At 39.7% G+C, this 13,735-nt stretch overlaps 1 protein-coding gene across 1 annotated transcript in view; it reads right to left on the bottom strand.

Annotated features, from left to right (window-relative positions):
- LOC309513056 (BICD cargo adaptor 2) overlaps positions 1–13,735 on the bottom strand; it is a 39,194-nt gene that overhangs the window by 16,965 nt on the left and 8,494 nt on the right. Inside the window, exons 3-6 of the mRNA XM_082188848.1 lie at positions 12,142–12,294; positions 11,802–11,957; positions 9,880–10,188; positions 4,871–5,128 (exon numbers count right to left, since the gene is read on the bottom strand). Of these exons, the coding sequence (XP_082044974.1) occupies positions 4,871–5,128; positions 9,880–10,188; positions 11,802–11,957; positions 12,142–12,294 (876 nt within the window). The remainder of the gene's footprint in view (positions 1–4,870; positions 5,129–9,879; positions 10,189–11,801; positions 11,958–12,141; positions 12,295–13,735) is intronic.

The following is a 13,735-nucleotide window of genomic DNA, read 5'->3' as shown; positions in this document are numbered from 1 at the left end:
AAGTCTGCTTCTACAGTGGGGATTAATCAGGAAACAGCATATGTAACAGAACAAAGGCGACAAAGGAGCAAGCCATGGTCGCAAAATGTTCAGCAAAAGACACCACTGCCTGGCACTAACCCTCTGGACAGGTATGGACGCAGATCAAAATGTGCTGTTTGTCAAAGCACATTCCACTGGGCCAAAGACTGTCCACACAGAGGTGAGCAAGTCAAACTAACTGAAGATTGTAGAACAGATGATATAGAGGAGTGCAACATTACTCTGTATACAAAAGAGTCGCCCACTGAAGCAGAAATATTTATGACAGAGTGTTTCGGCTCAGCAATAATAGACACTGCATGCACACGGACTGTGTGTGGACAGGAATGGATAAATAGCTACATCACTGAACTAAGCCAAAACGAGATAAAAGACCTGAGGAAGACAGAAACTCACAGTCACAGACCCTTTAAGTTTGGTGATGGAAAAGTGGTCTATTCCAACAGAAAGTTGAAAATTCCTGCAAAGATTGGACAAACTAGGTGTCATATTGAAACTGAAGTCGTGCCAGCGAACATTCCACTACTCTTGAGCAAGGCATCCATGAAAAAAGCAGGGACAGTGCTAGATATGGAAAATGACAGTGCGGTGATGTTCAGTCAACCTGTAAAACTTGACTTTACAAGCTCTGGCCATTACTGTGTAAACATTATGGACAATGAAAAGAAAAACATTCAAAGTGATGACTGTGTCTTGGTAGCTGTTGAAGATGTCACTCTTACAGAACAAAAGAATGCGGATGTACAAAGTCAGTGTGACGAGGAAATACTGACAATTTCAGACAAAATGAGCTCAGCAAAAAAACACAAAATCCTGATGAAGCTTCACAGACAATTTGGTCATGCTTCTGCTGACAGACTGCAGAGACTTCTTACTAGCTCAGGAAGTAAAGATGCAGAATGTAGTGTCATTCTGGAAAAAATTGTGAGTGAATGTGAAACGTGTCAAAGATATAGTAAGACCAAACCAAAGCCTGCTGTTGGCCTACCACTGGCATCTCAGTACAATGAAACTGTTGCAGTAGATCTACATGAACTTGAACCAGGTGTGTGGTATCTCCACATTATTGACCAGTTCACAAGGTTTAGTGCAGGCAGCATACTGACCACTAAGAAGTCCTCTGAAATAGTGAAACACTTTGTCCATGTCTGGATAAGTGTCCATGGTCCACCTCAGAAACTGTTTAGCGACAATGGGGGAGAATTTAATAATGATGAGGTTAGAGACATGGCAGAAAACTTCAATATAGAAATAAAGACAACAGCAGCATACAGCCCGTGGAGCAATGGACTTACAGAGCGACACAACCAAACACTTACAGAGATCATAATGAAAGTGAAGTCAAGTAACGGCTGTGACTGGGACACTGCATTGGACTGGGCTCTTATGGCAAAGAACACCATGCAAAATGTCCATGGCTACAGTCCTCATCAGTTGGTGTTTGGACAGAATCCCAACCTGCCCTCTGTGTTAACCGACAAGCCCCCAGCTTTAGAGGGCACGACGAAAAGTGAGTGGGTGGCAAAACACATCTCTGCTTTACATGCATCAAGAAAGGCGTTCACAGAAGCAGAATGTTCCGAAAGAATACGGAGAGCACTACGTAAACAACTACGTCAGACAGATGAGAAATATGAAATGGGTGACAAAGTGTACTACAAGAGAGTTGACTGTCAAGAGTGGAAAGGACCAGGAGTTGTCATTGGCCAGGATGGTGCAGTGGTGTTTGTCAGACATGGAGGAACCTGCATTAGGGTACACTACCTCAGACTAAGAAAAGTAAACAAAGACAGCGGAGATCAACATGTCATTAGGGATGATGCTGAAATTGACACAAACAATATGCAAAGACAGGAGATGACAGGAGCTGCTGTCAACAACACGGAGGGAACAGAAACTGTAACTGAAATACAGCAGAGTTCAGTGCAAACTGAGGATACAGGGGCATCCACTATGGGGCAGAATGTAGCAGCACAACACACTAGTGACGACATAGTGACACAAAGTGATACAGAGCAGGGAACTGATATCCGTTTAAAAACAGGGCAAGTTCTAAAATACAGAGACAGAGACAGTGGGGCTTTGCATACAGCAAAAGTACTAGGGCGTGCAGGCAAAGCTACTGGCAAATACAAAAACTGGTACAACCTTCTGCTCATTGAACCAACTAATGTTGCAGGCAGTAAAGATTCAGTTGACGTATCATGTTTAGACTGTCTTCAAATGGAACCCGCTGTTACTGATGTTAGTGCCACAAATGTCAGTGAGGATGTATTGGTAACAAAAGATCTATCCTTTGACCTAGCCAAACAAGAAGAGATGAAGAGTTGGAGAGATAACAGTGTGTTTGAGGAAGTTCAGGATGAGGGACAAAAGTGCATCTCTACCAGATGGGTGTGCACTCTCAAGGAAACACTAACTGGACTAGTACCGAAAGCACGATTGGTGGCCAGAGGTTTTGAGGAGTTAAATGTGTTAGAGCTACAAAAAGATTCTCCCACATGTGCTTCTGAGTCTCTTCGACTACTGGTGGCAGTTATTTGTCAAAAACAGTGGACACTTCATTCCATGGATATAAAATCTGCATTTCTGCAGGGAATAGAACTGTCACGTGACATCTACATCAGGCCTCCCCCTGAGGCTATCTGTGAGGGAACATTATGGAAGCTCAAAAAGTGTGTATATGGTCTGGCAGACGCTTCATTGTACTGGTACAATAGAGTAAAAGACATAGTGCTGAAAGCAGGAGGAAAAATGTCCAAGGTCGATCCAGCTGTTTTTTATTGGCTAGATCAGGACTGCACTGTAACTGGGGTGCTTGCCTGTCATGTGGATGACTTCATATGGGGGGGCACACAAAGTTTCTCCACAACCGTAATACCACATCTAAGATCTGTTTTCCAAGTTGGACGTGAGGAACATGATCATTTCTGTTATGTGGGAATAGATTTTGTGACTGTTGACAGAAAAGTACAAATACACCAGGAAAACTACATTCAACACATGCAACACATTCATATGGATCCTTCACGAGCTGTGGAACAAGACTCACCTCTCTGTGAGGAGGAAAAGGATCAGCTCAGGTCCAAAATAGGCCAAATTCTCTGGGTGGCAAGGCAGAGCAGGCCAGATGTCATATTTGATGCTAGCAATTTGACATCCAACATAAAAAATGCAACTGTGCAGACAATCCATGAAGCAAACCGGATAGTGTGCAAACTTAAGTCCAAGAAGGTAATTCTAAACTTCCAACACTTGGGCAGAGACAGTGCTCTTAAGATGGTCGTGTTCAGCGATGCTTCGTTTGGAAATCTTTCAGATGGAGGCACCCAAGGAGGGCACCTGATTCTTTTAATGGGAGAAAATGGAAAATTCTCACCTCTTTCTTGGCAATCAAAGAGAGTCAAGAGGATTGTGCGGAGCACACTTGCTGGTGAAACATTGGCAATGTCTGATGGAATTGACAATTCTATTTTTCTGTCCACACTGTTCTCAGAACTAACTACTGGTGATGCTGAACATGCTCCACCAATAATCTGTGTCACTGACAATCATTCGCTTGCTGATGCAATTAAGTCCACAAAGTCAGTCTCTGAGAAAAGACTCCGCCTGGAGATAAGTAGTATCAAAGAACTTGTCCAAACACAGAGAGTTGAGCGAGTACTGTGGTACAACACAAAAGAACAACTTGCAGACTGCCTTACCAAAAAGGGGGCATCAACTTGTCAGTTACTCAAGGCACTGAGTGAAGGACAATGGAAACTGAATTAAAACAAATAAAAGTCTGTCTTTGAGTTATACTCGAGAGCTTGTTGAAATATACTAGGTTGTATTTTTGTTCAAGGATGTTGTTGTTCAGTATGGCCTGTTAGTATGTTAAATTGAAAGTTATTTATTATAATTTTTTTTTTTTTAAGAGTGGGAGTTTGTTAAGTTAAAAATGTGTTCATGCACATTATATCTTTATGCTGAATATTGTTTAATATTTCACATGACCGTTTACCGAAACTAAAAAGGGGACTTTTATTATGAAGTCCCCGGAAGGGGCGTTGTTTTGTTTTGGAACACGAGGGGTGTTGAAGTGTGTCTGTGGAGAAATAAAACGGATAACGTTAATCTATACTGAAGTGTATTTTTTTTGTGTAACAGAAACCACCACTGTGTGCACTTAAGCCCTATTCAGACGGGATTAACTTTACAAGGCTAGACGGTTCCTGATATCACGTGCGCAAACACATATAACCTATATTTATATATATAAAACAGTTATGTCCGGTCGAACGATGTATTAACTTCAGATTGGATTGTGTTGGTAATAGGCACTAACCTAACGCTAAAAGATGTTTCGTGCCTCTAACAAGTGCTGTCGATCTTCTCTCTGATCTGAATGGTGTGAGGAAAACACTTGAGTTTTGCCACAGACTCGTCCCGGCGTCTAGAACGCAACTGATGCTTTTTCAAGCGTCTCCATACTTGAAAAACCGCAGAAAACTACTTTTAAACAGGAAATGACAAAATATTTACGTACATATTTACAGCGGGTCTATTCACACGGGATTAGCATTACCTGAGGTTGTTTTTCCGGACCTTTTTACTGAAGGTAAAATTCGGTGTAATCTTTACTGACATTGTCCGTCATGATCACTGAGACGCACATTCGGACGGGAATAAAGTCACAGAGAAGCTCTGGTGATTATTACTTTACCCCTCCTCTCCATGTTACACTAGTCCCGTCCGAATAGGGCTTTAGAGTTTGCTTTGGACAAAGACGTCTACTAAATGACTAAACGTACTTAAAAATCTGAAAGAAAAAAACTCAATTCTATACCTTGTACTTGCACTCCAGGATCTCAGGGCCGTTGATGTCCACCTCGTAGTATTCGCTGTCCTCGTGGCTGTCGCGCTCCTTCTCGTTGTCCAGCGCGGACTGGCGCTCTTTGCTGGCCTGGAGTTTGCGCATGGCACTGATGTTCTCCGAGAGCCGGCTGACCTTCTCGTGTTGCTCCGAGAGCGCTCCACGAGCCTGTTCCAGATGCTTCTGAGACTCCTGCAGTGTGGACAGCAGCGTCACCTTCTCACGCTCAACCTGAAACACACACACACGACATACGCTTCAGGAACGACAGAGAAGAGTCTTTTCATTACCGGCACACAATCGTTGTGATCCCACAAAGTCAATGTTTTTCACTCGGCTGACACTATTGCTGTCCGCTCTGCTGACAACACAACCCATACTGAATCAGTGTTGATCGGCAAGGTCAGATTCATGTGCTAAAAGCCGGACTTCTATGAAGAATTTCCCTGATTTGCTGATTATTTGGAATGGGATGAACATTACATGAGTTTTATAATTGCCATTGTTGAGGAAAGTTCCTTTTAAAAGTAATGCATTACAATACTGCATTAATCCCTAAATTAGATTATTTGGCTACTTTTAATGGAAAGTAATGTTACACGTTACTTTTTCTCACTTTTTCCAGGCCTTGACTCCTTAATTGTTTAGTTTTTTTTGTCTGGAGCCCTGGTAATGCATTCAACAATATAGCTTATATAAAACACATGTAGAATACGATCATATTCTGAGCACTTTCCTGAGCCCTAGAGCGATGCATGTCATCGCACAAGATCTCTTAAAGATAACAGGTTTTTTATTATCTACTGTACAACTCATTTTATTGAAACTAATGTTTGTTACTTTAGTATTTTTGTCTGTTCACCTGCACGAATTAATGCGCATGTCAAAGTGACAACATTTTGGAAAAGAGAGAATAGTAATTCAGTAGTTACATTTTTTATTTAAGTCCCCCTGTGGTGAAAATCCAGCTTTTAATGTTGTTTATGTCTATGTGGTGTTTTTAATATGCTTTAAGACAAACCATGTGTAAATTCATAAGTCGACACCATTGCTGAGTATTTCCTCCTTAAAACTGCAGTGAACCAAAGACAGTCTCAAAAACACGCTTTGAAATCGCTGGTGTTTCTGACGTCACAAACTACCTTGTACCCAATCAGATCAACGTGTGATCGTCAACCAGTGGATCTCTGAGCTGAGTGAGTGAGTGGAGGCGGGGCTCATTTGCATATTCATAGAACCGCGAATACTAAATGAGGCAAGGGTGTCGAGTTACAGTCAAGATATTTTAAGGCATGAAGAATGTTTTTCAAGGAAAAAACGCTTAAATATGTCATTTTGCTGATCAAAGATGAGTTGCAGATTGCAGATGCAAAGATGCATTACTTTTAAAAAAAGGTAACAACTATTAAAGGGATAGTTCACCCAAAAATGAAAATTACCCCATGATTTACTAGGTGTATATGACATTCTTCTTTCAGACGAACACAATCAGAGTTATATTAAAAAATGTCCTGGCTCTTCCAAGCATTATAATGGGAGTCAATGGGTATTTTTTTTGGAAGTCATTCAAACCCCATCCATCCGTGATAAAAGTGCTCCACACGGCTCTGCGGGGGTTAATAAAGGCTTTCTGAAGTGAAGCGATGCGCTCGTGTAAGAAAAATATCCATATTTAAAACTTTATCGACTAAAATAACTAGCTTCCAGAAGACGGCCGTACGCATCGACTTACACCAAAAGAGCAACACTTGAACTTGACGCACGACGTAATGATGAACGCGGTCGCCCGGCACTGTGTGTTTAAACCACGAGAGGCATCAAAGCTTACGTTACTCCTTCATCTACATCACACATCGTCAAGTGTCGCTCTTTTGGTGCAAGTCGACTTACATACGGCCGTCTTCTGGAAGCTAGTTATCTTAGTCGATAAAGTTTTAAATATGTATATATTTCTTACACAAGTGCATCGCTTCACTTCAGAAAGCCTTTATTAACCCCCGCAGAGCCGTGTGGAGCACTTTTATCATGGATGGATAGGCTTTGATGGACTTACACCTAGGATGGCTTCCGGGCGAGTAAATCATGCGCTAATTAAAAATTTTGGTTGAACTATCCCTTTAATGTGTACATTTATAAAGTATTGCTTCTCGTTACATCAAAAAAGTAATCTGATTACGTAATGCATGTTACTTGTAATGTGCCGGTGGGTGAGTTTAATCAGAGGTGGTAAACTCTGCAAGAAAGTGGATCTCAAAGGCCAGAGTTGAAAACGTAAAGTATCCTTCATTATTCAGTCAAAGCAGAACCTCCTTCAAAAGCACATTCGCTCTGAGCATTAGTTCCAGGACTCGCAATGTAACCTGTCCTGACATGACTCAAACCTGGGGATATGAAGCTCTGGCTCAGTGCTGTGGCCTGCGGTTCACGGTTTAACTGTCTGCTTTGTTCATGTCAGTTACAGTACGAATGTAATACAAAAACACCTTCAATCATTTATTCACATAATAACATTTATTATTTTCTTTAAGGCTTTATAAGCATATACTGCACATGGTAGAAGTCTTCAATATGTGAATATTACAAATTGTAATAAGCATAATCCATCTCAATATTATATTACAGTATACAATATTCAATATTAATATCATAATTATGCTATATTATTGATGTCTTTATAATTAATAAATATTACTGTATGGAAAATAAAGGCATTACAGTATTACGCAACAGTAAAATATTCCTGTCCTAATGTACTCAATGTCATGTGGAAGTTGCTGTTACACCCACATGCCATCTCTAATGATGGACATTTACCCAGACTTTGATTTACTAAGATTGATTTAAAGAGAATTTGGGGTCAAAATATACGCCAACTGATACATATATGTAACTACTACATATTTTGTTCCTATAGTGTGTGGAGAGCCATGACAGGACAACACACACTAACAGATTCCCTTCACAAACAACCAGAGCTTATAAAATCATTTGTAATTAAAAATGTATGCAAAAATAGAAGCAATTGTTCATCTGAGAAACATCATCTCAGCTGCTCTTTCAAAATTAATTTTGTGAATGATCAATAGGTCATGAGGGTTCAGTGCGGGTCTGATTACCATAACGGACAGAACCGTCTCAATGTGCAAACAATGGTCTCGTATTGTTCCTACGGTTCTGGCTCAACACACACCCGTACGCATGGAGAGGACACTTATAATATAAAATAAACATAAATATACACTTTAACCACGACTCCTCATCTTGCACTAGCTGTGATGCGTCACACATTACGTAATCACGCTGAAAGGTCAAGCGTGATGTAGGCGGAAGAATAGACCCAGTGTTTACAAAGTGCACGAGCAAAGACTCAGACAAACGGCATTTACAAAAAATAAATGGTAAAAAAAAATACAAAAACGATTTTGCCGGTTTTTGCCCTACGTCACACACAACATGATTAAGCAAGGCGTGAAGTCGTGGACGTGCAAGACGAGCATTTGTGGTTAAAAAGTATAGAAATGTCTATTTTTGTAACTGGTTTTGTATGGTTTGTCTAGATAAGACTCTTATTCCTCGGCTGGATCGTGTCGAGACTTTGAAGCTGCACTGAAACTCACATTTGGACCTTCGACCCGTTGGACCCCATTGAAGTCAATTAATGGAGAAACATCCTGGAATGTTTTCCTCAAAAACCTTCATTTCTTTTCGACTGAAGAAAGAAAGACATGAACATCTTGGATGACGTGGAGGAGAGTAAATTATCAGGAAATGTTAATTCTGAAGTGATCTAATCTTTTAAAAGGTCAGAGTTCGCAGGTTGACCTCCTGGCAGAAGGACGGCTCGTCATGTCAGATTGGGTGGAGCACTAAATGCAACTTACACTAATAGGATTTAAGCAGTCCAGCTGTTCAAACACAGATCTGAACACACACTATAGGATGCATGATTTGGGAGAAAAAAAATCTAATTGTGATTTGAAATCTGTAACATTTAAACAAGTGTTTTCTGTGTTATTGTGGAAAGTAGGGATACAAAGGTATCGGCTCTGATACTCCCATTCTTGGCCGGATCGGGTATCGGTCAGAAGAGGCCGATCCAAATCTGATATTGTGCGTATACTATTCAGTGTTATTGTTAAGCCCCATAAAAGGCGCACAAACATTATAAAGCACCATAAAGTTTTCGTGCACTATATTATAAGTGTTCAGAAGCCATTATATAGTATAATGTGAGATAGAAATTAATAACTCAAGAACTCGCAGTAGTGGGCAGGAAGTAAAGCTGTGAAATCAAGGCCCCGCCCCCTCACTCTCGGCGTGAAATAATGAATTAAAGAAATGTAGATATCATCGAGACGCTTTGGCTTCACTTTTGAGGGCTTTTGCGGCACGCTTGTAAAAGAAAATGCTGAATAAACTATTGCATAGATAGATACTGTATAATACACTACGCATCAATATGTCTTTCCTTTGTGCTTTGAACTTTTCAATGCGGACTCGAAACGTTGCGCGCTGTGACTCATGTTGCTTCAAGCGCATCATTCTGCGCTCGGGATGTGCATAAGCGCTGTGTGCCGCACTGTATTGGAGCCTTTCATATCATAATACTTTTGAGCAATGAAAGCTTATTAATAGCCGTGCTTGTTCTGTCCTATCTCTCATATGTTGCTGCCTCATTAAACAGCTGTGCTATACATTTAAAAAAAAAATCTTCATTTTATAGTATATAGACAAAGTTTTTTTTGTTTTTTTATCGTGTTTTTCATGAATGTATTTTACAACAATACAAAGAGCAATGTGTAACATTTTACCAGATTTAGTCCTACACTTATTGTCTCTTATTTGTTCACCACTAAATAATATTTTTTTCACTAAATGTTCAGATTTTATAAAATGATTGTGCACTCGTAGAGTACATTTTTAAAAGCATTAAAGCTCTTCCCGCCCCCAAGCGTCAGACAGGTGGTGTGTGAGGAGAGTACCTGCAGCAGCTGTTGCTTGAGCTTCTGGATCTCAGAGATGTTGAGTTCGTTCAGGAGGTTGTCCACGAGGCTGGAGGACGGCTGGAACAACTCTCCTTTCTTAGGCGTGGAAACGTGGTTGTCGTTGTTATCGTTGTTGCTGGCGATCTTGTGGAAGCCGTTCTCGTAGACGTGCAGGGGTTGGTCGTTGTTCGGCTCGATCGAGGTGTCGTCGCTGAACTTCAGGCCGTCGAGGGAGATGCTCAGAGGACTGTGGTACATCGAGTCCCCGATGCTCATGTACTGAGACAACTCCTTCCTTAAGGCAGCCTAAGTTACACACACCAACACATCTCATGAAGTTAGAGCTGAGGCGGGAACGCCGTTTTAAACTACAGTCGTCAACATTTAAAGTGGATCAGTCCTCAGACAAGAACGATTATTATTCAGAATTCATGTATAACTTTGATGAAAGGCTTTGATCCACTTCAAATGTTGACTACTGTAGATCAATTAAAGATAGATCGAACCCTCATGTTGTGTTCGGGTCATTTTGACCAGGAGAGGATTTTCCCATACCCCAAAATGCTAATGTTATTGCATTGGACTAAAATGTACTGACTTTACTCACTCAGAGTCTAACAACTTCACAAAAAATTTGTTGATACATTTTGTAATTTTTTGTGGGTTTTTATTCACATTGTAACACTTGTTTGTAACACAAATTTATTATAAAATCTCTCATTATGCTACATCATCACCAAATATTGGATTCAATCTTTTTGTCTACTTGTTTTCTTTCATTTAGGACCGGTTTTATATTTCATTTATGAATGGATCGATCGTAGGCCTATCTGAGCTGACATACCTCAGTTTTTGAGTGAATAAAATCATTATTTCTGGATAATTTTGTCAATTTTCCTGGTTAAACATTAAAGCACACTAGTGTGATAGTGCACATTTTTTTCATATTTTATGTAAAATTGTCGAAATGATCCAGAAATAATGCTTTTTCACTCAAAAACTGAGGTACGTAAGCATCCAAAAAGATTGAATCCAATTTTACATAAAATATGAAAAGAATGTGCACTATCACACTAGTGTGCTTTAATGTTTAACCAGGAAAATTGACAAAATTATCCAGAAATAATGATTTTATTCACTCAAAAACTGAGGTATGTCAGCTCAGATAGGCCTACAATCGATCCATTCATAAATGAAATATAAAACCGGTCCTAAATGAAAGAAAACAAGTAGACAAAAAGATTGAATCCAATATTTGGTGATAAGTTAGCATAACGAGAGATTTATAAGCAATTTTTTGCAGGACACATCCCAAGTGTTACAGGGTTTAACACAGCACAAGAGTTAAAGTGAGAAATCAACACTGCCACCCAGCAGACACCGGCCGTTTCTCAATATCCTTCCTTTCTTGCGGACCTTGTGCTCTCGTTCAAAATACAACATTTCATTATTTATTTTAATGTCATTTAATATATTAGATTAATAACAAACAAACAAAAATTATTTTTAAATCACATTTTTATTTATTGTAATTTATTTATTTTAATCTTATTTCATTGTATTGTTTTTCTCAAGACTTTTCACAGGTCCTATGTTTGCTGGCACGAGGTCAATGTAACAAAGACTTTATTTAATGGGACCAGTTCTTGATTCCCAGCACAACTAATGAGGAGCTCACACTCCCAATAATATCCAGCTGCAATAATAATTAGGGTTGGGAATCAAAAACCAATTCCAATTCAGGAATTTAATACTTGACTATCTTGAAAGACTGTTTATTTCAATCGTATCTTTGTTCAGTTGTATCTATTTGTTGCGATTGCTCATTTTTTATTTCTACTTTTCTTAATGAATTAAAACGATACCCAACCCTAATAATAATAATAAAAATGTGATAAACAGAAAACTCCATGTCTTGCCTTCTGCTCCCGCTCAGTCTTGATGGTCTCGAGCGCCTCTCCGAGCTGCCGCTCCGCGATCTCCTTCAGACGCACCGCATCCTCCAGCTGGCTGTTCAGGAACTGGGTATCTTCCTCTAGACGACGCATTTCATGCTTCAGACCCTCAAACTCAACCTGCAGGATGCCATCACACACACACACACACGTTTACTTAACTATCTAAATGGGGACATTCCATAGACGTAATGGTTTTAATTCTGTACAAACTGTATATTCTCTCCACTAACCATACACTAACCCTACCCATCACACACACACACACACACACACACACACACACACACACACACACAGTTACCTGGCCCTGCTTTAAGACAGACACATGTTTCTGGAGGGTGATGTTCTCCTCCTCGAGCTCGCTGTAGTCCTGCAGAAGACGAGCCTCTCGGATCTTAAACTCCTTGATGTCATCGCGCAGACGAGACCTCTGCAGCTCCACCATCTGACTGTTCTGTGGCACAAGAAGAGTGTGTGTGTGTGTGTGAGATAAAGAATCAACAAGCATTTATTTGAAATAGTTCTTGTGTAACATTATAATGTCATACTGTCACTTATGATCCATTTCATCCGTTCTTGATTAATAAAAGTATTAACGACGCTGACCCCAAACTTTTGAACAGTAGTGTATGTCAACTACACTTTTAACCTTTGACCTGTGTGCTTGTGTTCATCACTCCCTCCATCTGCATCTCTCCGTCTTCACTCCATCTGTTCCTCCGCTCAGTCACATGCAAAAACACATTTCATTTCACCTTTGGCTGATTAATCTCCTCAAGAGCACTGCGATCCTCACTCGTGTCACACCATCTGTCTTTCCACCGGGAATTTACATATAGAAACATTATTTATATTATTTCTTTCATTCACTTTTAACCCCTTTACTGTGTTAAAGTAGAAAAACGCTGTAGATCTCAAACCCGTTTAGTGCCAAAACACGATTATCATCATTACATCTTCTTTTGAATTTAGTAAATTATGGTAAAAATCGGTCAACACAACAAGTATAGAAATAATATCTCATGGGTTTCAAGACATTATGTCTTGTTTTCTGGGGAAATAAATAAAAATGAAGTGAGTTTTTGCTTAAAACAAGCTAAATTATCTGGTAAGAAAAATAATCTTGTTTCTGTTTAAATCAACATTATTTTTCTGACCCCACTGGCAGATAATTTGCTTGTTTTAAGCAAAAACTCACTTCATTTTGATTAATTCCCCCGGAAAACAGGACATAATATCTTATCTAATTTTACTCATCAAGTAAATGCATCTTGATTTAAGAATTTTTAGATATTTGGACTGGAAACAAGACAAAAATAATAAGTAAGAAAAGCATTTTTGCAGTGGACGACTTGAATCGTGCACTTTTCCCACAGGAGCTTCCCACTCAGTGCACTTCCTTATTTTCCAGATGGGATATAAATGGTATTGGTCAAACCACGTGCAGTGCTTGAAACAATGCCGTGTTTGTTCACACGCATGCCGGACGGAAAGAAATAGCAATGACAGGTTTTCAGTATGAATATGTGTCCTGTTACATCTATCCTGGTGGATGACGGCACTGGCGAACTACCACCGTCAGAGCCCCAGTTTTTAATGTTTAGTTTATATAATGTTTAGGGATGCAGGATATATCGGCCACCATATCGGCATCGGCCGATATCGGTTCATTTATAATGTTATTGTTATCGGTCCGATCAGAAAATTTGTCCGATATATTAAAGCTGATCAATAATGTATTATTTCCTTCAGCTGAGACTCTTCAGATGTGTACTGTTCAACATGATGGCTTTAAACAGCTTGAAATATGATTGGAATCACTTCAAAAAAGGAAAATACAGTAAAGTGATACAAGTCTGTCATATCAGCTACATAAAATTATCATGAGAACATTA

This window comes from Leuciscus leuciscus (assembly GCF_965113295.1).
Source record: "Leuciscus leuciscus genome assembly, chromosome: 13".
NCBI classification, from domain to species: Eukaryota; Metazoa; Chordata; class Actinopteri; order Cypriniformes; family Leuciscidae; genus Leuciscus; species Leuciscus leuciscus.
The sequence above is the reverse complement of the archived record's forward strand: the minus strand, read 5'-3'. Positions and strand labels throughout refer to the sequence as shown.